At 44.3% G+C, this 27103-nt stretch overlaps 1 protein-coding gene across 1 annotated transcript in view; it reads right to left on the bottom strand.

Moving 5' to 3' along the window:
• The window catches only part of LOC118228239 (teashirt homolog 3-like), a 20599-nt gene extending 9907 nt beyond the window's left edge, over positions 1-10692 (bottom strand). The window contains exon 1 of the mRNA XM_035419596.1: positions 8641-10692. Coding sequence (XP_035275487.1) covers positions 8641-8680 — 40 coding nt within the window. The 5' untranslated portion in view covers positions 8681-10692. The remainder of the gene's footprint in view (positions 1-8640) is intronic.
• Positions 10693-27103: the final 16411 nt, after the last annotated feature.

Below are 27103 nucleotides of genomic sequence, written 5' to 3'. Positions count from 1 at the left end.
ACAAACTGCACTGACGCACAACCGACTCAGAAAGAAGAGAGGGAAAAAATGAAAAGGGGAGAGAGAGAGAGAGAGAGAGAGAGAGAGAGACAGAAGGAGTGGGAGAAGAATCAGGAGAAACAGGTGACGGGACGGATGGAAACAGGGAAACAGAGAGAGAGAGAGACGGAGGACACAGAGAGGGGAGGATACATGTTGTTTTTATTTTCTGTGTAAATCCAGTGGCAAATCCAGAGCGGGTTCACAGGGTTTACTTGGACCTCCCAGGGAACCCTGGTGAATCCCCCCACCCCCCCCACCCCACCAATAAAACCCAGGATCCGCAAGGACATCTCTCTACATGTGCTGCTGGGAAACACCGTCAATTTCCTGTTTCAAAAAAAACTCTGTCCCTAAGCCCTCAAGTGCGGACCAACTGAAACAAGCCCCACCCCCCCACCCCCCCCCCACCCCCCCCACCCCCCGTTCCCCAGACACCCAGTTTAAATGAGTACCGCAACAAAAAACGAGACCACCCCACGGCGGACCGGTCCGCCGACAGCTGCGTCGCTGCCCCCCCCCCCGTGACTCATCGCCGTTCCGAAATAAACAAGGAAAGTCGCCGCGTATCGAATGACACCGTCGCTCGCGAGGCTAATCGCCAGGAACGCCACTTAAACCCATCGATTATGTCATCAGGGGACCCTCCCCTGGAGACCGCGCACAGGAAGGGGTCCGCGGAGCTGCGGGACTTCGGCTAGCCCCCGCCCCCTGTGACGCACGGGACGAGCACCTCACTCCCGCCCCAAAACGCCTCAAGAGCAGTAGCAGGGCCTGCCGCAGCTGTGCAGCTGCACTCGAGTACAACGGACGTGTAGACCAGGGTTCTCAATTCAGGGACTCCCCCAACCCTGGATCAGAGGCATCCAGGAGACCCCCCCCCCATCTAGTTCAAAAGGGTTATACATTTTTAGAAAGGCTCATTACACATAAACCAATTCACAAACGTCACAACCGTGAATCGCTTCGCAAAACGTCACAACCGTGAATCGCTAGACAAAAGTTCAAACTGTAAACCGCTTCACAAAACTTCCACAACTGTAACCCGCTAGACAAAAACTTCACAACCTTAAACCGCTCCACAACACAAAAAGTGAAAAAGAGTTTTGCCAAATCTTCAAGAGAAAAAACTGTCGCCCATCAAAAACCATTCTTTGTCAACGTAAGTTGCTCAGGGGAGCCTAGAGACTAATCGGAGGGAAATTCGTTGTTCATTTTTTGGCCCCTTTAGGAGGATAACAAGCTAAAACAGCAATCGCTTCTCTGAATAGCTGGCAAATTAATTAAAACAAATGACATTAGTGTCTAAGCACCTCTGTGACACCACACAACATAGGCTGCTGATGCAATCTCCAAGTTTATAACATTAGGGAGAGGGGAGGACAGAGAGAGAAAAAGTGAGAGTGAGAGAGAGAGGGGGGGGGAGAGGGAGAGGGGAAGAGAGAGTGAGAGAGCTAGAGTGAGTGAGAGAAAGAGAGAGGGGAGAGTGTGTGTGTGAGAGAGAGACGGGGAGGAGAGAAAGAGGAGAGAGGAGGGAGAGAGGAGGGAGAGAGAGAGACAGAATATGATGGAAAGAAGGGAAGAGGAGGCTGCTTTGTGAGCAGGTTTGAAGACTAACTGCTGACGCATCAGTTATTGACTCCTGGGCTGCCCGCATCGCTCAAGGCCGAGCGGTGGAGAAAATGACAGGCTCAGCCGCCTGTAATAAGGCCCCGGCCCGGGAGACCTGCGCAGCCCTAACTGACAGCTGTCAAGCTAACCTGAGCCAACAACTTTTCTGTTTATCCACCCCGGGGCCCACAACGCTCGCCGGCTCTTCAGGCTGCCTGTTTTCTTTTTCCTTTCTTTCTGTCTCTTTTTTTTTTGTGTTTTGTTTTTTTTTTTACCTAACCCCTTCCATCCACATTCGCTCTTTTCTTTCTCTTTCTTCTTTCGTTTCTCGTTCTCTCTCTCTCTCTCTCTCTGGTCCGTCTCTGCTCTTAAACCCCCCCCCCCCTTCATTGTTGCGCAGTCGTCGCGGTAAAAAGATTGAAGATGGCCGTGGCTAATCGTCTGGTCAGCTGGGGCTGAGGGGAAAAGGGGAGGGAGGAGCCGGGAATGTGGAAAGTTTGCGGGGGGGGCGGTAATCCGGAGCGGGGCCCAGTTGTTGAGGGTGGGTGGGGGGGGGTGTACGTCTGGGGGAGACCAGGCTGGAGGGGGGGGGGGGGGGCTGGCTGGCGGGTAGGGTGGAAAAGGAAGGAGTGAGGATATGACCACAGCGCCAGAAAGCATGATGGGTGAACACGAAGCACTCAGACCCAGACGGCTGTACCGTAGAACCGGGGAGTTCGTAATGAGAGGATAAATAACGGGGACCGCAGGGGCCTTAGCGGCGAGCGCTAGCTTCAGCTACGCTAAGGGCCGTTTCACACCGCAAAAAACCCGTAAAAAAAAACGGGCCCGCGTCGGTGTCGTGTGACGCATGCAAAGGCTGCAGACCGCGTCCGAATAGATGTCGCGTACCTCCCAGGAATACTGGCAACACGCTGGCGTAGTTGGCAACCGCTGCATGCAAACGCCACGCAGACGATGATTGGTCGACTGGTGACGTGAGGTGGTGTAACGGACACTTGCATGACGTTAGTTAACTTCCTCTTGAGAATTTTAAAGAACAAACATGGAGTGGTTTGATTAGAGGCTAGGCGAAGAGGTTCAATGGTAACAACATACTTTGTCAATAGATAAATATAAAAATAATTTATACCAGAAACCTAATTACGTGGCCTGCACAAACTGTGCAACGTGTAGTACGACTACAAATGCTCTGCCCGTTCGTGAGTTCACACACACACAAAACACACTAACTACCCAGACTAGCCGTTAAAGCCAGTATAACCTCTCATTTTCTTGCTTACCCCTTGTTTTGCAGTAACACGACCACCCTAAACAAGTGCAACTGATCCAAAAAAATGTCTGTAATGTTTCAGCAACATCGCAGCATTGCTACACTGCCTCCTACAAGCTGAAATGGTACAGGTCGCAGGCCGTAAGCGTTTACACTTTCCAAGAGCGCTCGCCTTCAGGCTAACAGTTATGCTACTGAGCTGCTCCATCAGCTCCCATCCAGCTGGGACTATCCGAGGTGACGTCAACTCGCCTGTGGAACTTCGTCATCCAGCTCTCAAAAAAAAAACGAAATAAAACGACTCATAGTAAATTTATTTTTACTATGGAACGCGCTCTGTCCAGAGACAGAAACGGTTTGATGTGCTAGTCCAAGCCACCTCCTCTCCTGAGTGGTCAAAGCCAACAGACCCATCCGCCCCCCACCGCCCACAAGGTTCCTGCTACTGGGGGTTTCCAGGTTGGAAGCTAATTTAGCCCCCCCCTCCTCCCCCCGTTTCACCATACAGGTGTCATTCCCTCTCGCTCATGATTACCTGGCTAGCAGAGAGAGCCGTTGTCACCCGCAGCAGCGAAACCTGGTTAATGCACAACCAAAAGACAGGCTCCGGGTGGTGTAATGCGGAGCTCATTACATCAAGCTAGCTGCAAAGCCTTGCTCAGCTGGGACGCGGCGGCGCAGAACTGTCAGCTCCAGTCATTAAGGCTGTCTGGGACACGTCAGGCTCGCCGCTAATTAGCTGAACACTGATGAAGCCGGCAAAACAACTCCTCTTTTCATACGGCCGAGAAGACCTTTCAGATCGCGAGAGGGGAGGGGAGGATGAGTGAGAGAGAGAGAGAGAGAGGGAGTGAGGAGGGAGGGAGAGAGAGAGAGGGAGAGAGAGAGAGAGAGAGAGAGGGAGGGAGGGAGAGAGAGAGAGGGAGAGAGAGAGAGAGAGAGGGAGAGAGCGGGAGGGGTAGGAGAGAGAGAGAGAGGGAGAGAGAGAGAGAGAGAGGGAGGGAGGAGAGAGAGAGAGGAGGAGAGAGAGAGAGGAGGGAGGGAGAGAGAGAGGGAGAGAGAGAGAGAGAGAGAGAGGGAGGGAGGAGGAGAGAGAGGAGAGAGAGAGAGAGAGAGAGAGAGGGAGAGAGAGGAGGGGGAGGATGAGTGAGAGAGAGAGAGAGGGAGGGAGAGAGAGAGTGAGAGAGAGGAGGGAGAGGAGGAGGGAGAGAGAGAGAGAGGAGGGATGATGAGTGAGAGAGAGAGAGAGAGAGAGGGAGGGAGGGAGGGAGAGAGAGAGGAGGGGAGGATGAGTGGAGAGAGAGAGAGGGGGGGGAGAATGAGTGAGTGAGAGAGGGAATGAGAGAGGGAGGAGGAAGAGGGGGAAGGTGGCAGAGTGAGAGAGGGAGGGAGATTCTTTTTTTTTTTCTTTTATTTTTTTTTTAGTTCCCAAATTCTCAAGGTTGCAGAGGGACTGCGTTTCCCTCCCCCAGAAGTTCCCAATCAAAGCCCGGTCTTCCTGACATCTCTCCTCGCTCCCGCTCCATCACTCCAAAGCCATCAATTTGTCGTCGGTCTTTGTGTTCCTGCGAGCAGTCGCGACCCTTATAACTTGCAGCTGTAGGGGCCGGCTAAGGGGGGGGCGGGAGGGGGGGGGGGGGCAGAGGCGTAGGCGGGAGGGTGGATTTGGGGGGGGGCGGGGGGGCGGTGGGGGGGGGGGTTGTAATAAAAAAGAAATAAGGAGGCTGCTGTTCGTCTTAATAATGAAAAAAAATCCCAGCGCTCTCCCTCCTTGTCCTCGTCCAGCCATCAGTTGAACAAATGCTTTATTTTTTTCAATCTCCTCCAATAAGAAGCCTTTGTGGTCATTCTTCACGGCCCCCCCCCCCCCCCCCCCCCCCCCCCCCCCCCCCCCCCCCCCCCCCCCCCCCCCCCCCCCCCCCACCCCGGCCCCCCCCCCCCCCCCCTACCTCCCATCTATCCATCCACCCCGAGAGGTGTCCATTAGGCAAAAGCATTTTGATAAAGTAAAGCTTGGGTGAACGTATGGGGAAAAAAAAAAGAAAAGAATGGAAGCACTCAGTCTGCCAACTTCTGATTGACCATTAAAGCTATTGATGAATGCGACTGTCAGACTGGAGACAATTAAATCAAATATGAGACAAAGTTGTTTTGACGGCTCGTTTTGATGGAGTGAACTGTTCTTCCGGGCTCCCGATTAGACCGCTGGATTTCTTCACGCACGCATGCACGCCTGCGCAAAGCGCACACACACACACACACACACACGCGCGCGCACACACACACAGTATACACATACTCCCCCTTATGATTAGCACAGAAGGTGGTCGTTTCTGTGGAAGTAAGCACGTCATGGCCACACAGCCATTATTCAATGATTAAGCGCAGTTCATAGAAGCAGATTTTCGTTTTTTTTTTCTTAGCCGGATATATTTGTGCGTTCGGGTTATTCGAGCCAAAGGCCTCGCTGCTTTACCCTGTTCATCGGTGTCTTCACAAGGCCTCGTCTCCAGACCTCAACCTGGAGGTGTGTTTAATTTCACGCTCACCCGGGAACACGACGAAAACAACAAAAAAAATCAGAGGGGTGCGCAAGAAAACGCTCAAACTGCCAGACAGCAAGGTGGCATGGGAAAAACCGTCCCGCTCCGAGCTGCTGGTCCGATGCTGTGTGGTCTGTCCTCAGCCCCCGTTGATAATATTTAGCCTACAAGCTTTTTGCAGTTCACAGCCTTCTGTGATCCCACACAGCAAAATGTCCAGTGTTAATTCAACTCTCAACAGTGTTAATTCAACTCTAAACAGTGTTAATTCAACTCTTAACAGATAATGTTTGGTCCCAACACTGGACATTTTACTGCACATTATTTCCCTCAACCCCAACGTTTTATTATTACTTTGTGTGATTGTGTCAAAACATGAAACATAATTGTTCACAAACGAACATTTAGGCATTTAATGAACACTCTTGTCTAGACTAGTTTACACAAGGCCAGATGTAAAGGTTTCAGAAAAGAACAGATCGTGCCACATCACCGGTGGCAGAACAGAGAGCAATAGCCAGTCCACACAGAAACCAGCAGCACACTGCACACGCCACAGTAGGGTCAAACAAAACGAGATCACATAAAATACTCAGGAGCTCATTAATAAATCGACACATTTATAGATTAACACCTAGGCAGAGTCAAGCAACATCCATGAAAATCACCAGGTCTAAATAGTCAACTAAAAGTTTTTTTTTTTTTTTTTAAATATTTAATTTGTGACCCGGGTTTCTTTGAGGTCTAACCCTCTTCTGAATCCAGTTCACACAGACTGAGCATTTTTTCCCAGAAGCGCTCATATCTGAAGTTAGCCCTGTGCCAGAGCTGGTATCGGTCTGGTGAACTCAGTTCAGCTTCCAGGTGATTTTTACATTATCTGGTTCTGCGGCGCTGACCTTCTTCTTTAGCTCAGCCTTTAGCTAAGCATCCCAAGTTTATTTTATTTATTTTTTTGGCCCACTTACAAGTGAGCTGTGGGCAGAATCGGCGAACGGCAACAACCGTCTCTCTTCCGTTTTCACAGCAGCTAGAAACCGTGAGAAGGTAAACACGGAGGAGGGCAAGGAGGCAAGCTACCTACTGCTGATTGAACAAAACAAACAAGCAGAAGTTTTGGACGTGGTTGTGTGGAACTGCTAAAAAACCTCAGTCCCAGAAAAAAGTACCAGGGTACGATGCCAGCACTCAAGAGTGACATCATCCGAAACAGGTCTGGAGTGCACCCGACGTCCGCAGCGTTCTGCATCGCCGTGAAAGTTCGGTTAACGAACGAGCAGCTTGCTCTAAAAAAAAAAAAAAACAGATTCCAGCTGTTTGCCAAGAGGTTGCCCTCTTCACAGTTGTGAGCTAACGGAATGTGTTCTCGGCCATCTTGGTGGTGGCCACTACTCACAGAGAAGGTCATTTTGTGCTAGCGCTGGGCTCAGAAAACTTAACAAGAGATAGGCCTACACTGGAATGTGTTCAGAAGTGCTTCACAAATCCCACCACGCCGCAACAGCATATCAGTCATTTTATACACACAGCCTACAGCTGTATTGTATTTCAAATGATACAGCAACCGACATATTTATTTTGTCGCTAGGTCACAATGCCACTCATATTACTCCGTAATAACTGGTTCCATTAATCTTGAAGCAGCATACTTAACACAAAGCACACGCTCTTCCAACTGGATCTCTGCTTGAGCACAGTTTCCATTTTAATATGATCCGTGCAACTTCTTGTGCATTACATGCAACCCCGGGCAATGCAACGGAAATGCAAGTGCACTGCACCAAGTCAGCCAGCTCCACCGCAAGTTCCACAATGGAATGAAATGTAATTCACTCAAATGCACACACATACAGACCTTATCTGACCTCACTTATCCAGAGAAAACCTAAACCCCAAGGACGGTATTTTCACATTTAAATATTCTCTAAAATGTATTTTAGTCTAATATAGTCTAATATCTAATATCGTTATATCTATACATAAATATCATTGTAAACCCAACACTCAGCATAAAAGCTTTTTATACGTTTTACTCCAATCTGTTACAAAACATCCTCTTAAAAAATGTGGAATTTCCAGGCAGAAAAAGTAGTTAAGACTTAACTAGTAGTGCAGTATTAACCTTATAGCGGTATATGGTTAGAATTAATATAGCCATTAACCACTTTGCTATAAAAACGGTTAAAGCACTGCGTTCTCTGTATTTTAATGCAGTCCTTGGCAATGGCAGAGTAAAAAAAACACACACAAAAGATGCAATTAAGGTTATTTTAATGAGTAGTTGTCAGACCAGACATGACATCACGGGGCCCGGGGTTGCCATGGGGAGAGTTTTATTGATGTTTATCGGGAATGAATAGATCAAAGGCACGCCAGATGACAGGCGATCAATCAGCCGTCAAATCAAAGATGGCAAGTGTCCATGAAAGCCTCTTCTAGTCCACGTACTCCCATTGTCGGCTGGGAATTAATCTCTAAGTCTTTCTCGACACAGAGAGTGAACCCAGGCGCAAAGCAAAAGTTGACATTTTGTGATCAAATGTTGGAGCACAAAAGCCCCAAAACAGAGAAGGCGGGCATCAAAGAGTTTCCTAGCAGTCAGCTGACACAGGAGACCGTTTTTCTTCGCTACTTTATAGATCTCGAGTTAATATGTGAGTCTAAATAAGAGGAGAAGGCCGGAGTAGAGGAAGAGGGAGGGTTTTAGGAGCTTAGTTGACTAAAAAGAAAATGATTATCGAAGTCAAAGTTGACTTTCCAAAGTCGTATATATATGTAACTATGCGTCAGTATTGTTCTGTGATTGTTCTGAAAGCAGCAAAGCGTTCTGTCGTGTTCATAAAACTTCTAGTAAATGGGAACTTAGGAATTAAATAGCCTGAAAGAAATGCGTTGTAATCATTACTCAGCCAGGAATCCATTATATATAAAAACGGGCCCATAAAATTATACACTGTCGCTAACTATTAATAGCCTAGCACATCACTAGCTAAGGAAAGCATAAAACGTAGCCGTCAGTTAGGATCACTTCCACCTGAGCGCGAAACATATCGACCTGTGAACAGAAATACGCATGTAGACAGTAGGTCCAGCTTATCTTCGGGGTTACAAACATTGCGGCAACAGCGAATCAAAAAAAAAAAAGAGAAAAGTAAACGGAAAATCTCCTCGTACCTGCCGCGCGCCGGGGCGCTTGCTGTTTCCTCCTTGGCATGTTCGTTTTGGGATCTCCGAAGAGTTGCTTCGAGCCTCAGAAATTCCGAGCTGCTACGCTCCCCTTTGGTTGCGGCGCTTTCATACACGACACCTGGGGCTCTTCGAGGAGGCAGACATAGATCGGCAGTTTTCAAACAAAAAAGTCCAACTGACGAAAAAGGCAGATCTGACTCGGGAGCGAATTTCTCGCTCCGTCTCGACGAGGATATCACAGTGGACCAGTAGTACGGCGGAAAACCCCTCCTAAACGCGATCCACACTCCGTGCTGGGAGCTGCAACAGGCAAGCTTAGAGGAAAACGAGACGATCGCGTCACTCAAAGTCTGCAAACGGGAAAACATCAAGCGCTGTCACATTAACTCCTTGCAGCTCGAACGGTTAGAAAACAGCGTCATGTGGGCACATTGCGTGTTCCTTCCTGCCGCAACGTATCATCGCTAAATCTGAGCTGGGCGATGTGTATGCCAATGATTGCTCTTGTGTGATGGCGATGCACAGAACTGTCTATAATCGAGTTGTAATTAATATTGTGGTAATATATCCATGTTTGGGACACAACAAGAACAGGATATTAGGGCAGCTTCACCTTAGCCGATAACATCATTTCACGAAAAAAGGACGGAGATGCATAAAACAGTAGAGCAGATTCCCCTTTCTTAATCGATATACTATTAACAGAATTGACTACCTATGCGGAATCACTTCCTCGAATTAACAACACGGATTGTTTAAAAAATAAACCAACAGGGCATGATTTGCATGTTGCTGTGAGCTATTGCCATATAGTATGGCTCCGAACAATTTCCAGCTGCAAACGAAAACGCGAATATTTAATTCCGTTCCAGAGAACAGGCTGGGTAAAATTTGAGCTGATGGGCGCAACTGTCCCTCAAACGCCCAGCAGCTATTTTCTCTAAATGCGTTACACAATCCGTGGTTGGAATCGATGAGATATGTGCTTGATTGGATGTCCCTTGTTGTGATAATGAACATCGGAATAAGGGGATGGACTCTTGCTGCGCTTTAGCCGTCCTGTGAACATGATTCAAGAGCTGCACAGCCAAACATATTCTTGGCTGGTAAACCACTTTCTTCCTCCTTTCATTGTGTGGTTGATAGTGGGTATGTTGAGCACCAACACCAAATCAACGGCGACTTCCCCGCAGCAAGGTGCTTTCGTTTCTACGCTTCAAAAGAGCCAAGCACAGAATTCCGTAATAATGTTTTTTTTTCCAATCTAGAAGGAAAATGATTGCTCTCTCACTTTTTTTACGGCAAGATAAACATTCTCCAAATACCCCATGCTTGAAGACACGGCACCTCTCCACAAACAGACAAATATTTGCGGTTTGCAATGCTGCTCCTTCCTTTTCTTTTGCCCCTTTCCTTATCAAGTTACTGGGAAAACATAAATGGCCTACTTTCAAATGAAAAGATGGACAAGTTGTCCGTGTTTTTATTTTTATTTTTTAGAGCGTCCTTAGCGATGGAGTGACCGCAGTCATCAGTTATTTTCTGCTGGAAATGCAACCTTGAACGCAGAAAATACGAATAATTTCTCGCAAACGAGGAAATGGTAAGTTGTCAGATTCCCCTTCTGATGACAGATGTGTTCAATTCCATGCCGTTGCGATGTCGGTGGTCTCTTTATCACGTATCCGTCGGCCAAAGAAGGACAGAAATCCTGGATAAGGGAAGGGGGTCGTTCGAAGAGAACAGAATAGCCTGTCCGACGTACGTGCCAAGCTTGCGTGGGGACGAGAGAACTCGGGATTCGATTCTAGCCCAGTCTCGCTGCGCGTGCTGCGGATCTAACTGCAGCGCACGCCGTAAGATCCGCCCTTAACATCTGTCTGTCTCATCATTGGCGAATCCATCAGTGTCGCACTCGCTGCATATTGCATGATACCAGAGAGATAAAAAAGCTAGCGGCCATACAAACCGCTAAAATTCCGTTGATCTGTAGGATTTCAAGCGTTAAATGCATTTGAGTTTTTTCGTCTAATAGAAATTATAAAACTGGAATAGACATTTGATGCAATTTCACAGGCCACACACACACACACACACACACACACACACACATATATATATATATATATATACACACACACACACACACACACACACACATAGTGACCATAGTGACCATTCCTTCGGGTAGGCTACTTTGTTTTGAGTAGGCTACAGGGGCTGACAGCATTGCACTCCGTGTTCTTGAGGCAGAGCAGCGTTTCGCAAATTTACCCATGTTTCAATGGGAATTTTTGTAAGCTTCGCAATGTCCTCGCTTTGCGTTTACCTGACGCACTCGCAGTTGCGTTGCTTTCTTAAAAAGGGCAAAAGTGAACCTGTATATACGACTCACTTGTGAACAAAATTGCGTATAACGCCACCCAGAATGTGACAGCACAAAATAGGATATTTAAATTGTAGAAGGCCAGCTTGATTAACTATTTTTTTCCTCATAAGGAGCACTTGAAAGGCATTCTTTGGAAGTAACCCATTAAATGATGATTTTAAACCCCGCTAACAATGTTTATAGGTGGCCGCTGGTCGCGTTTAACTGGAGCGCGTGGTGTAGTTAGCAGCCTAGCTTTGTTTTAGACACCGCGTTTATGAAAGCGTCCGATGCACATAAATCATGGGGAAGGACTAACTTTTCTTCATCCATTATCCGTGTAATATTACATTACATTACATTACAGGCATTTAGCAGACGCTCTTATCCAGAGCGACTTACACAACTTTTTAAACAGGGTAGCATATGAAAAAACCCTGGTCAGAAACATTAGGCGATTGTCTTAGTCTTTCCACACACACACACACAACGTAACCCACATACACATGTACATACACATGCGCGCGCGTGTGTGTGTGTGTGTGTGTGTGTGTGTGAATGACCCTGATGTGAACAAGTCTGAAAATATTCTAGCGAAAATTATGCACTGGACTTCAGGTGTATAGGTGTGTAAACACGTAGATCATTATAGCCTACATTTGTTTAGGGGGAATTGCCTGGGTAAAACACGTAATATGGAAAGATTTTGCAAAACCAAGACAACAAAAGAAACTTGAACTGCTCACTGAATCCGCGAGAGTATGTGTATGAAAAAGTGGAGTTCTCCATCAATTTCACACTTTTCGAGTGTACAGGGACAATGTCGTCAACGGTTTCGCTGTACCTTTGCATTATAATAGTTTTTTTATGTACATTTTCTAAGAATCATTTATATTTGTTCAGTTTTCCCATGTTTAATAGTAATTACAAACTTAGCTGATGTGCATTTAAGGATACATTTTCCCATGTAAGTGTTTCTTAGATTTATTTTATTTTATTTATCGTTATCATTTATTGGTTTATTTTGGGAAATGACCCGATGCAACTGACTATTTACTGATAACAGTGGTAGCTGTAGATTAATTCTTACGCATTTAAAAAAAAAAAAAAAAAAAACCTGCTCAGGTAATTAATGTCACGGTTGCAAACCCGTGTTCATTCATTGGAGCAGACTGACATCATACAGCAGACGTAAGATTGAGACATCAACATCCAGAAGAGTGTTAGGACGTGGGGAGAAATCAGTATATGTTTAATTTCACTGCAGTGGCATGCTGATTACATGCCATTGTGTGAGACAATGTAAAAACGGTCAAATGCACGCCGACCATGAAACTTTCACTATTGTGTAACGATGCCTTTGCATCTGGACATTGAGGGAGGTTAGATTCCGCAATTTGCCATTATGATGTTGTTAGTTTAATCCGTTGTTCTGCTTATTCACCAAAATTGTACAATGGCTTGCACACGATCGCATTTTTTTCCTTTTTAAACTCTTAGCACATAATTCTTCACTGTTATCATTTCCCTAGATCATATGCATAGCAGTAATTAATTAAGGTTCCACAACTCCATGGCCCTCTCCTTTATGGGCAATTGCAAAAAAAACAATAATTCCAAATTATGGCACACAGACAGATAATAATAATAATAATAATACATGTTGAATATAAATACTGCGTCATAAATGACACTTCATTCATTTTCCAGTCTGTCCACCAACTTGACTTCAGTTTTTGGCTCTAGAACCTACTCGGCCTTGTGTCTTATTATAAGAATATTGCAGTGGAATAATGAGTTAGCCAACATCGCATTAGCTGTGTGGCATGAATAGCCATTTCACTCGCATTAAGGCAGTATTCTCCCTCCCCCACTTATTTTAGTGTAATTTTAATTACTACACTTTATGGCTTATGTTTTATTAATGCTTTCATACCTGACTGTCTATACGTATTAATGATTAATATATCCAACGTGTTTAGTAAATTACGATTGGTGTAAAATATAATACGAAAGTCCTCTGCCACAAAAGTTTATAAAATGATTTTAGGGCTATTGTTTCTTTTATGTCTTTTTTCTAAATACCACGGTGGAACACAGCGTACAGCAAATTAGCCTAACCCTATGCCTATTTTGCTCGCGCAACCAACGTCATGGGATGTTTACGATATATAAAGTCAAATACAAGACAAAACCAAGACTAAATAATTTCACCGAAGAAGAGCTTTAGTAAGTGGTACTTCCTTTTGGTTCATGCAAGGGTGTGGAAGCCGCTTTGGGCAGCGCTGGATTTCATCCTGACAACGACGGTTTAATCACAGTCGACAACAGGTGCATAGCCTACGTATGACGTTACATTTACCGGTCCTCAGAAATCGTTAATTAGTATAATCTATTAATTGCTGCAATTTATGTAGTCACACATCAGGAGAGAAAAAACGTAGAACATTCTAAATAAAAAATACGTACAGCTCGTTGCTGTTTTTTCTTTCTTTCTTTCTTTTCTTTTTGTTTTCTTTACAACATGTCCCAAATTTAAACAGCAAATTACAGGGCAGTGAACGACACACGCCTATCATCTTTAGGCAAAAATAGAATTGCGAAGAACTTTTATTTACTCGCGTCGTTCTGCTTTGTATTTCTGTTAACGTATCTGCAAAGTAACATATGATTACTATGTGACGTACCGCTTTACCCTAAAGTACACTGTCCGCTGAGAACACTATTTTACAAAGAAAATGAATGATGTGTTAGAAAGGATATTCTCAATTGGCAATCACCAAACATCCAATTTAACTCAATCACTCTTGTTAATATGTAGTATAAGAACTATGTTTGTATCGTCAGCAGGCTATCAAAATAAAAATAAAATAAAATAAACTTAATAGCCCTTTACAAATCAGTCCATTAAATTGTAGGTCCATTTCATTTGAATAAATTTATTTGGAGAGAAAGTAATCTAGGAATGTCAATTTAATTTTTAAACCAAATCAGCCTTGCTGCAACAAACCCATTCCCCCATTTTTTACACTCCGTAAAATACGGTCAAGATCAAAGGGGACCTTGATGGACATACAGTACTAACACCTCCCGCGTGGGCACCACAGGTTGCGGGAAACCTGATGCGCTCATGTGTGTTCCTGTAATTCAGAAAAATCTTATGTAATAGTAGCTCTCTCTCTCTCTTTCTCGGACAAATAACTATTTTTACATAAAGAGAGAGAGAGAGAGAGAGAGAGAGAGAGAGAGAGAGAGAGAGAGAGAGAGAGAGAGAGCACTATTCAGACACAGCCCAGGGTAAACTGCCTTGCTAATTGTACTACACAAATAGACCAGGAATCATTTTGCACTAGGGCAAATTCAGCAATGATATTTCATGTTCTTTACTAAGGTTAGCCTTTTCTGTTATCAGTGGCAGTGTGAGAATTAATGTTAAAAAAAACTAATGCATATCTGCTTAATTCACACAGACTACACGATGAAAATAGACCACTCATGCTGCATTTATGCAGACAGTGCGTTCAATGAGGCACTGGGAGCACGGTTTAGCGGGAGAGCGAACGGCGGATCCATTCCTTCTAAGAGAAAAGGAGATCGTTGTAAAATAATAACCACCATCGTATTTACAACAGTGTTGCTTTTCCAGTTTTCCTGAGTTTAATTATTCGTTCAACTGAAAGTTTCCACAGATGCTCAACCAAGGCTCAGCGTACAGCCTACTATTGCCTTCATTGTACCGTTATTAACGAATCACAGCACTAGGTTAAAGCATCCCCAGCCTAGTCAATCTGCATAACGATTTCGTTTAACTTCGCAACGAATGGCGCGAGTATTCATCATGTAGCCTAACTTTGAATATGCGTTGGAATATTTCATATATTAGTTTCGTCTCTGCGAAACATGCTCACAGAAAAATTAATTCTGTTTTAACTGCAGACTGTATGTTTCATCTTTATATAGGGATAAAATTAACGGCAGATACTGCTAAACTATAGGCCTATAAAATATCACTGCCAATACAATCCAGACCAGACAGTTTATTTGTTAAATCAACTATTTCAGTCGTAATACGAGACCACCAGCAACCGCACGTATCATTCATAATAGTTAATTATCACTGATTGTTAAGAGAAATTGGATCATTTTCTGACAATAAACACATATAAATCATCAATCCTAAGAATAAAAAAGAAAAAAGAATGAAAAACACATAGCTGTCAGTTTTTTTTTTTTCTGAGCAGTCGAAATGCATGAAGAACGCCTGTTGCAAAAGGCAGTTTGGCCACTAACAGCCTTGTTATTGGTGTTTCAACACATACCCTACCGGTTTGTGGTATCGCCGTTGAGTTACAGGTATTCAGTTTCCATAAAGCATGCGTTCATTAAGTATATATGTCAGTCGCAACGGTTGCGATAACATCTCGTACACCTAAAGGTTAACTGAATAACTTACGCTACTGTGACCCTTTCTCCCCGGGGAAAATTGCAATTGACTGTAGTGTCTTGTGTTGAGGTCAGGCGCACTGCGCGAGGGCCGTGTGGGTAAAAAAAAAACAAAAAAAAAAAAAAACAATCATACAATCTCTTCCGAGGTGCCAAACCTATTTTTTTTTCCGGCTTTGTGTGGGAGATACACTTGCAAGGATGTAATGCTTGTGTCATATAGATGTGTGTTTATACTGCAAATGTCAAGTTTAAAGTTGGCCTGCATATAGCTAGGTAAACTGAGCAAAATCGAAAGTACAGGAATAGTTATATGCTCATGAGTATGTACACATGTGCGTGCACACACAAACACACTCAACCACAAGCTCACACACACACACACACACATACAATCAACAACAAGCACGCACACACACACAGTGTCAGTAAGGGTTCACTCGTAATTTCGCTCACAGCACATCCTGTGCTGTTTTACTGACCTACTCACGGACAGCCTGAACAGGCAATGCGGATTTCAGTAAGGACACATTGGAGAGCAATTCAAGGAGACACGTCCAGGAGACATCATTTTTGGTGGAGCAGAGAGAAGGGGCTGTTTCTTTGGGGTGTGTGTGCGTGTGCGTGTGTGTGTGTGGGGGGGGGGGGGGGGTGTCTCTAAGGAGTACATAATGAAAGCTTTCCTTGATCAACCTAATATATCACTGCCTGGGAGACCCACTTGAAAATTAAGGTCAGATTTACAAAGCAATGGGACAGCAAGATTTAAAAAAAAAAAAAAAAAAAAACCTTCACAGGTTTCAAAGAGGGTCGGATGAAAGGACCACAAGGCCCTCTTTAGATTTCGACTGTCACGGACACTGAGAAACATAAGAACACGAGAAAAAGTGATGACAAGAACAGGCCACTCAGGCCAAACTTGGCTCATCATTAATTAATTAATTAATTTTTAAATAAGATGTACAGAAGAAATAAGAAATAAACGATGTTAGTCCGTTGTGTTCAGAGCCATTATCTCACTAGCATTTCTCTGTTTTAATAGCGTGTGCATCACAAGGAACTCTTTCAGAACACATGGCACACACGATTTGGCGATTTAGCACATGTACAGGAAGTAACTGTGTATTTCTCCAGGCTCTCTAAGCAAAGAAAAGGCCAGTCAGCTCTACTGTAAACCGAGATTATTGTGACCAAAAAAGGACTTCCTCTAGCTTAACGGACAGATGTGAGTACGGGTTTTTTTTTTTTTTTTTTTTTTTTTTTTTTTTTTAATCGAGTATTCCCTAACTGCATATGTGGCAGTCAATGAGCCTGAATAATTCTGCATGACTCAATCGCCAACAAGGAGCATGTGTGTGTGTGTCAGTCAATCCCAAACAGTGGAACGCGGTGGGTGCGTGATTGAGGAGAGAAGGTACTTTTTGGGGGGGGGGGGGGCTGTCCTGATTCATGTCGGTGTCCGGTAAACAGGAACGGTTTCGGTACGGGGGAACTTCCCCCGGCAGCGTCTTGTAACGGTAATGCCGACGCTAACGAGCAACATCTGTCACGGTGGTTTCCGCTCCGAAGCCGTGATTCATGTTTCGGCTCCAGAGAAACTGGAGCGAATGTTTACCTCAATGAGAAACAGACAGACAGGAAGGGGGCGGCCATATTTCAGGAAAAAATAATAATACTTTAAAAAAAAATAACATTCCTGGTCACTTCCATAAATATAAACTGTTGATCAAGACACACCTATGAATACTTTGGTGAACATCAGTGATAGCTGGAACTTCAAACCTGAAACGACTCACGTAAATGTTTCATCTTCTGAATGAACTTATGAGTGCACCTTTCACTTCTGAAATGTTGCTTAAATGAATGTGATTCTGTATTTAAAAAAATTGAGGTTAAAATGTTTTGCAGAGTCTTAGGGTGTTAAAGCATTCAAATAAATGTTTTATTACGCTTTAAATATTTATTGTGCAAGATATGGCGCCCATTAACTGAAGCAAAGACGCAATCACAGTGGGTTCATTTACTTCTCAGGGTTTTTTTTCACTACCCAGTAAACATGCCTGACACATGACTGAATGTTTCTTAGGGCCTATTGTGTTAATCAAAACAGCCTGAGACGCATCACAATAGCCCATGTGTTCGGAGCTCGATGATGTCACTTCAGACTTGAACTGGCAGGGGTTTGACGCATGTGGCTAATTCATTACCAGCTTCCTCACACCAACATGGAACTGATTTAACTTCAGGTTCACGTCCAGCCTCAAAGTCCAGGCTTCTTAATCAACCCTCCCAAATACCGGTCAGTGCATCTCTGACACAACAATTTATTTTTTCACTTAGCAGACAGGCTGTATTTAGACTTAATCTGTCAATATAGCTTTTTTTTTTTTAATACATTGTCTGTTTATTTTGCTGGACATTACCTGGGGAGGTTGAAGTCAAATACTATGACCCCCTACAGGGCATTCAAGGACCCCCAGGGGCCTGCAGACCTCCTGTTGAACAGACACCGAGGAAGTCACTTCAACAAGCAGGCGTCAGACTGTCCAGCAGGGGTCACTAGAGGGTGATGAGACATGTACCCCAGCTGACTAAAGCCTTCCTAGCCCTGGGCAACACTACCATTACATTACATTACATTACATTACAGGCATTTAGCAGACGCTCTTATCCAGAGCGACTCACACAACTTTTACATTGTATCCATTTATACAGCTGGTACCAATTAGTACACTACCAATCTAAAGACTGTGGGGCCAATCCATGCATTAGAGCAGTGCCTTAACAGGATGAGCCACCGAGCAATCCTCAGAGCCCTTGTTCCTGACCCAACAATTTGTATCAAAAATACGATCATGTCAAAAAAATGTTCTCAAATTTCTCTTTCAGTCTTAAAAATGTGTTATTTAAATTTAAAACTCCAAGCTAAAATGGATAGAATTTCATCTAGTGTTCAACACTTTGGGTCATTCCTTAATGGCAGCAATGAGAAAGGGAATATTGAGACGCTACCATGACAACTATGTTACTTTTTCAACAAGATTTTCAGCTTCCAATGGGTAACACTGAGAGTTCAGCCAGTGTTACTGGTGTAGCTAAATGTGTTCTGATGACCAAAAGTAAAGTCTCCAAGCATGTTCTTCATTTACTTTTTATCAACTAAATTTTTTTCCCCTTACCCTTACTGTCCGTATGTGACCGTGAATCATGAGTTTGTTTCCATGAATTTGAACTGTATGGCAGCTGCTTCCAATAACTCTGCATGTGACAAGTTTACAGGACAGGGAATCAAACACGTGTCCTGACGGAGTTTGAAAGCGATGACCCTGTGTGTTTTCACTGCGCTTAATTTGCTGTGCAGATTGTGAGGTGACATCATTTGCAAAAAAGCAGTTTGCCCTCTGCCTTCGGTTGTTTTCATCGGCCGCTGAGCTGTGCGACTCCATGTAAAATAAACTGCACTGGCATTAGTCATCATGTTTTTTATTTTATTATTTTTATTATTACTAATCACCATAACCCTGACCTATTAGTCAAACCCTTTTGAGAGTCAATGACGCAGATTCCATCCCTCAACACAGACATCGCATTACGCTGGCTTTCAGACCAGAGCTCAGCCTGCAGGAGCTGCTTACTCTTCACAACTGACGTTAGAAAGAAGAGTCAGAATCTGTGTGTGTGTGTGTGTGTGTGTGTGTGTGTGTGTGTGAGACGAGGGGGGGGGGGGGGGGGGGGGGAGCTTACAAATGTACGCAAGGCTTCATAAGTGAAGCTCACTGAACCTAAGACATGTTGCCGTGCTGTAAACCCGGGGGGGGGCGGGGGGGGGGGGGGGGAAGGTCGGGCCTAACAGAGCGCATCAAGCTCTGAAATTGGGTGTCATGTTTACTGCTGTAAGTGACAACACCTCGGGCCACGGGCGAAATTTCAGAGTCACAAGGCCACCGCCCACAAGTCGCCAGCTACATTTCCATTAGCGCCGCTACAGGACGTCAGGCGGCCGCTGTAACTCGCGCTGACGCGGAGGAGGCTGTAGGATGCGGACGCCATTTTGTTCCCTGTACCTAAACCACAAGTGGAGTTTAAATGGACGGCTTGTTTGAGATAAATTAAAAATGTTTTTTTTTTTTTTTATATTTTTTGCAGTGGCACACTGTGTTCCGGGTACCCTAGGCAGACCAAGTTTTTGATCGGTGCACCCAAAAATGAAAGTTTCTCCTCCTCCCCGGTCCCCAATCCACAGCAAGCCACAACACCCCCACCCTCCAACCCAAAATTTTTTCAGATATCTGGTACTCAAGATTGGAACTGTGCCGTTGCTACTGCAGACCCTAGAAAAGGATGTGCGTGAAGTGAGTAAATGAGGTTCAGGTTAAGGTTACTTTATTTGTACCCGTAGGTAGATTTGGTTTGCAGTAGAGTCTCTGACTGTTTGTGACTAGAAGAGAGCTCCAGACTCTTTTTCAAACTGTAGGTTACACTCACCTTCCTCATCAAATGGAAAGTCCCAATCTGTCTGCCTGTTTGCCTTACAGCAACGTTCCTCTGACCTCCTGCATCTTCACTCCTGGAGTGACACACCAGCAAGCCAAATGACGTATTTTTTTATGTTAATTTTAGGTCTTAGAAAGTTTTCCAAGCAAATCTTTGAAATGCTTTCTTGCAGACAAGAAAAGGTGTGATCTGGGCCTATTTACAATGTAGCTGAAAAGCTGTGGCTTGTGGGTGGTGTTAAAAAAAATAAATACATAAAAATGTTGATACCGCATTGTTATTCACAGCAAACTTAGGCTATATTTTAAAAAGTTGCAATAATGAGTGATGCTATCTGGGACCCATTCCATGAACTGAACGGTAAAACAGAGTATGCTAACTAATAGCAGGGGGCAGTGTAGAGCAGAATCCTCACACTCCCACTGGGACGGTTCTGTATACCATCAAGAACACACAATCACGAACGTCTAAAAATACAAATATGTTTGTATACAAATAGTTGATTTGGGCTGTTGAGGTGGCTCATCCTTCTAAAGCTCTGGGTTCAGATTAGCGGATGCAAAACATCTAAAAATGGCAACGTCTGTGTCAACTTGCAGTGGCAAAATGGCTCTCTTGATCAGGGTTGGATTAAGACTATGTGGGCTACGATAGCTGAAAAAATGATAGCACAGAAAAGTTTACCTTCTAGGTTTAAGTTACAGATAAAAACGTAGCCAGATGCGTGTAGGCTACGACAGAGGAGCAGCAGCCTAACGTGTTACCGAAAGTGAAAGCACAATCAATACATCTTGATCAATGGCCATATGTAAGCCTGCTGCTACTCAACAAACAGCTCACACATAAAGAACACATCAATTATAGCTTGCAGACAGTTGCAACTCAACAATATAATGAACAGCACAATAATATCGCGTACCATAACAATCCACAGCGAGTCAAATCCAAACGAAAATGGCCGGCAGTAATACGCGCAGGTCTACACTGCAAAACCACAACCCCATAGGCCCAATGTAGTCTGATAGGCCCAACGATGGAAATAATAACATGTTGCATTACCATTCCATGTAGGCCAGGGCTTTAATGAAACAAGAGACGGGCAACCTACCGATTTAGAAGCTCTTCTTTCTTGCTTTTCGAGGTGAGAAGTGCGTCATGATATCACTGAAATGAAATCCAGGGTGCTTAACAAGTCACTTTCTAAGAACATGCGAGTGCGATTGTTCAGCCTTTCTTGTAACAAGGTGATCTAGTTTTGTTCTTTATCGGTGGGTTTAGAAAATTTACGCTCCCCAGATGCGTTAGTCAGGGGTTAAACTGATTCTCGAGGCAATGTCAACATTCTGTAAAACGTGGTGTAACGTTCCTTTTCCTTATGAGCTGTGAAACTCAAGTTACCTTGCGCCTTGTTGCAGCTCGTTTGACTGATGGCTACCTAGCTAGCATGAGCTAAATTTGACATATGCAGGGAAGTGTGTGTGCACTCTGCTAGCTAGTTTTTTTTTTTTTAATAACTTGTGATTGCAGGAGCTGAAATGTATTTTCAAAAAACCACATTTTTACATAGATCATCTTGCTAGATTGTCATTGAGATAGCTAAGCTGTTTGGTGCAAATATGTGCAATATTATTTTATTAAATTTAGCAAGTATCCACTAAGTGGATATGCTATGCTATGTTCCCTGTGATTTTCCTACGACAGTAGCCTATAGCTGTTGTTTTGAAGCAAATGGAGTAGATGACTAGCTTGCTGTGCACATGATATAAAACATTGTGAAACTATTTTGACCCATTTCATCAAGATGGGATGGCAGCGGTTGTCTTCCAGATATTAGTCGGAGTCCGATCCTCTTGTGTTACCGGGGAAACGGCACCTTTAACAATAATGGTCTTATTTAAATTTTAATTCATTACCGTGGTACGAACGAGATATGCAGTTAATGCACAGAGCACTTTGCGTCAGGTGGTTATTTGCCTCTGCGTTGTGCATATAAATACCTGTGTGGCTGGAAATACGAAAGTGTGGCATTTTGGTCAAACAAAAAACGAATCTGTGCTTGCTGATGTGGACGTGGCTGTGGCACGCACGCACATCATATTTTAACGGCGACACCCCGCTACTACGGAATACCAAAAAGACAAAGAAAAAAAAAGCCAGCAAAAGAAACAGTGGTAATGTACGCGATGTCATGTCGCTGGTGTAATTTTATTAATAACGCTTTCATTTTCATTTTGGGACCAATCTGTGCACCCTGCTGTGCCTGTGGGCAGTAGCCCCTGTAGCCCATTGGAAAAAGACGGGCCCTGCTCTTGATACAATTGAACATTTAGAACTGGAATTAAAGAATAAATCAGGGGCACACAGTAAGATGTCTGGGGTTAATTTAACACTCAGCAGATAAAATTTGGTTCTACATTCCAGCGTGGGACCAGATGATATCTGCTAAGAGTTAAATTAACACCGTTAGAGTTTCATTAACACTGGACATTGTACTGTGTAAAGTTTAGATACAAGAAGATTTATTTTGTGCGCATGCATTCTCTCCTGTTATTGGAGTGGAGGTGCGGGAGGGGCGGGTTCAAGCCCGCAAAACACACGCTTCTCTCTCATGACTACGGCGCATTAACTATTGCGACGCTGTTGTCAGCGTTCGCTAAACTAAGCGCCGCTCGGAGCCCATCGCGTGGCACGGAGTGGAGACGACAGTTGGCAGATCCGACCAAACGCGCAGTTCTGTTCCAATGCGCTCGAGCACGCCCGAGGCGCCTTCGCGGCAGAATAAATTCCGCATGCAGCGGAGCGGGAGATTTTATCCGAGCTGACAGTCTTTTACAGAGGTCTGCATGTTATCTGTCCTTCTGTGTTATTCTCATCACATATTCTGCTTTGGATTAGCTAATGTGCACAGGAATCTGTTTGATTCCACCCTTTGAATGAGCATTTCTGGTTTTTTTTTCTGATTATAAAAAAAGCAAAATGAAATGCATTCTATTTATTTATTTATTTATTTGCTGTTTTTGATCATTGTGCAATTGTGAATAATGACTCAGCATGCTGAATATAGCAGCAAAGCACTGCCCTGTTCATGTATGTTCCTTTTGCTGTGATGTAAAGAGAATATGATTTGCTATACCTGATTGGGGTAAATCTTTACTTTTGAAATGCTTTGTCTCAGTGGATTGATGTGTGGGTGTGGGTGTGTGTGTGTGTATAACTGTTATGGACACAGATGTGTGTGTGTTTGTGTGTGCAAACGTGTATATCTGTGTGGGTATGAATGTTATGGACACAGTTGTGTGTGTGAGTACGTGCGTGTGTTTGTGTATGTGTGTTCATGCGTGCGTGCGTGCGTATGTGCATATGGACACGGTTGTGTGTGTGAGTATGTCGGTTAGAGGGCCTCTATTTTTAAAAAGGGAAGTGTAGGGGTCAGAGGTCATGCACACACACTGAGGGTCAGCGAGCAAGCAGGGCTGCAGAACAAAGAGCTCAAGCAGAGATGAGACAGAGCGGGGGCTCGGGGGAGCACGTTAGCGTACGGTCCCCGCCCCTTTCTCTGACCCCACCTCCCCTGCCTCCCACGTCCGTCTGAGCCCCCCCCCCCCCCCCCCCCAAAAAAAAAAATTCTTCTCGGCTTGTTGTACAGGAGGCCCTGCGATCCAGGATATTAGGTCCTCACTGCCTCATTCTATCCATGCAGCATGTGACTGCTTTTTCAATGTGCCTTCTTCACATCCCCAGCCCCCCCACCCCCTGTTCCCTATGAACACAACAAAGAGTGCGATCTTCCTCTGAAACATGTTTGTGGTGTAAAGGTCTTATCCCTCCCAGTCGCTCACTCATTCTCTTTATTTATCCCTCTCTCACTTCTCTTCTCATGGCAGTGGTACTTCAGATATCACCGAGCTTTGTTTTTTTTTTTTTAAGAGAAACAACTACATTTCAAACAAATTTGATCCATTATTTTATCATATCATTTATTCACTTTTTGCGAATGCATCTTAGTACAGCTGTCATTTCCGCGTACTTCGTGCAATCCGACAAATTCATGCAGCTGGCTGATTTATAAACCACCCAAGCATACAGTGTAGTATGATGGCAATGCCACATCTGGGACCTGAACCTGCAGCTCCTGAGTTTTGTCCCAGTAGTCACAGCACTGTGTTAAACCAACATTCAGCACTCAGCCACTGCCGCGTTCAACTGTTCTTGGCTCCTGATCTAAATGGCGTTCCCCGTCACACAAGTTTAGACAGCTATTTGAGGTATGGGGTACTCCACGCAGGCCAGAAAGGATTTACTGGCTGAGGACTGAGGTCATTGGATAATATTTACTGTGTTCGCTCTCGCACAAACTGTTCTCTCTCAGCACTGTCTGTCTCCTGTTAATGTTTTGCTGAAAGTATGCGTGTCTGCGTACGTGTGTGTGTGTGTGTGTGTGGGTGGGTGTATAAGTGTGTGTGCGTGTGTGTGGTATGTGTGTGTGTGTATGTGTGCGCATGTGTTTGCGTGTGTGTGCATGTGTGCGTATGTGTGTGTATGTGTGAGTATGCATTTGTGTGTGTGTGCATGCGTGTGTGCGTGCGTTTGTGTGTGCATGTCTGCGTGCGTTTGTGCATGTGTATGTGTGTTCATGGGTTTGTGTGTGTGTATGTGTAGCGTTTATGTGTGTGTGCGTGTGTATATGAGTAAGACAGACAGAAAGGTGGCATTTGTGGCAATGTGAAAGGTATTAATTACATTTCACACGTCCTAATTTAGCGTATTTGAAAGTAGCCGTCTCACAGTTGTTTTGATTAACATGTCACGTTATGGAGACTGTCAGAAACACTATACACTAAACCGGCTAATACCTACCACATAGGATTGCATATCACGAGTTGTGTTTACACAAAGTGTATTTAAATTTAGTAATAAAATATCCATAGCAGGCAGAGCACATGCTCTCTGCTTTTGCATGTTTGTGGTGGACATTATGAAGTATGACTTTTTAAAATAATAAATAAAACCCATGTCGTTCTAGTCTTTCCATACAGAGAGGTGATGAAAGGGGGGTGTGTGTGTGTGTGTGTGTGTGTGTGTGGAAACTACGCAAACGCTGATTTTTTTTTTTTTTTTACCAATCCTGTGTGCTGAACTTGCCTGTTAGTAGTGCATGTACTTACGCATGTTATACAACCGATGTCTATGGTTTTCAGCCTAAAAAAAGGTTTTTGGTTATTTTTGTTACGGATTTAAGTGTCAAGCGGTCAATGAGGTCTGAAGAAAGTAGAGGGGATTGTTTATGGTGTCTTTTTCTTTTTTTGGGGGGGGCAAAATTGTGTTATTTTTTACTGGTACATGCAATGAAAGCAAATTTTCATTGTGCAATCATTGCTTTGCCCTTGTTCACTGTTTATTTTTAAAATTTCCCATGTAATTTTTCTTAAGTCATTTCTCAGACGTGTTGTATAAAGCAGATCATTTTCGTGGAAATGTGAACACATTTGATAGATATGTAGGTTTGCAGTTGCATAATCAAACAAAATGTGCGTTTCAGTCTGTCTTTATTTGTGGTGTCTATGCACAGGGATGTGATATATCAATCAGACATGGACACATTCACCACACACACCCACACATACACACACACACACACTACCATGCCCCCCCCCGCCCCCCACACACTCTAGAGAATGAAAACCAATCATTGGGCTCGAGCCCAAAAACACAAGTTAAGACCAGTCGGCGGACGTTGCTTCACACATCGTTGGCGGGGAAAAATGTAAAACAAAAGTTTTTTTAGCCCGGAACATTAACATGACTCATAACTCTGGACCCGACGAGGGAGGGTGGCCAGATTAAAGGCCTGATTGGCAGTTTCTTCACACAAAACTCCCCCCCCCCCTCCCCACCCCTGCCCAAAACCCTCCAAATAGAAGCGGATAATTCTTACTTTGTCACCGGCGCAGTGGTTAGCCATGTCTGAAGCTGCCCATTATAAACAGGCTAATGGTGACTTATGTTGTTTTTGGTGAGCTGGCTGCAGGTATGAGCTTCTCCGGGGAGAGGGTGACAGGTGGTATTAGTCTGTAACAGAAAATAAGGCCAGTTGCTTTAACGGTTCTGGTGCAATGGGATTCATAATCAGGTGGCCTGCTGTTTCTGATACACGTATGAAAATAAACCACTTTATTTTTGAGCATAAATGAATGTTGATTTTTTGTCAGTTTTTCTGACTTTATTATTTTTTTCTCAGCACAGTAGTTCCATTTAAATAAACAGATCGATTCCAGCATTTGGGCCGTGAATAAATAAGACGGAAAGAGCAGGCTTCTTGTTCTAATTGCTCACAGATGCGAAAGTTGGAATGTGTTAAATGTTTGCAAAGAGTGAAGCTGAGTGTGGTTCGAGGAACTACATTTCCATTGCCAAATCAAGACCTACTTTTCTTTTTCAATCCGCTTTAATCTATACAGCAAAGCCATACCCAAGTCCCACTTCCCACTAGACACAGGAAATATGAAAGTTGAAACCCCTTTTTCTGAGAGACAGGTGAAATAGGTAGTTGTAAAAAATCATCCAGGCAATTATAATTTAGAACAATAACAACAGCCTATTTTACATCTCAGAATGGTGGTTTAGATAGTGGGACTGAATGGGGATGCTATTCCGGGATCCCATTGGTTGGGAAGGCGTTTGTGAGAGCGTTGGTGTAATGAGCCACGCCCCTTTCTGTTGCTGTCTCCGTGGAGAGATTTCAGATCCCAGTGCAGTGGATGGTGGCTCTCGAGCAAACAGCCGGAGTTTGGAGTGTCCTTTCATCACTTAGGACAAGTGACCTCCTGCACACACACACACACACACACACACACACATGCACACATACATATGCAAAGTTCTTGCTTTTCTTTCTCTCTCTCACACACTCTCCCTCTCTCTCTATCTCTCTCTCTCTCACACACTGTCTCCCTCTCTCTCTCTCTCTCACACATTGTTTCTCTCTCTCTCTCACACACTGTCTCCCTCTCCCTCTCTCTCTCTCTCTCTCTCTCTCTCTCTCTCACACTGTCTCCCTCTCTCTCTCACACACTGTCTCCCTCTCTCTCTCTCTCTCTCTCTCACACTCTGTCTCCCTCTCTCTCTCTCTCACACACACTGTCT

This window comes from Anguilla anguilla, chromosome 5 (assembly GCF_013347855.1).
Source record: "Anguilla anguilla isolate fAngAng1 chromosome 5, fAngAng1.pri, whole genome shotgun sequence".
Classification (NCBI taxonomy): Eukaryota; Metazoa; Chordata; class Actinopteri; order Anguilliformes; family Anguillidae; genus Anguilla; species Anguilla anguilla.
Note: the sequence above shows the minus strand (reverse complement) of the source record. Positions and strands in the feature narration are given on the sequence as shown.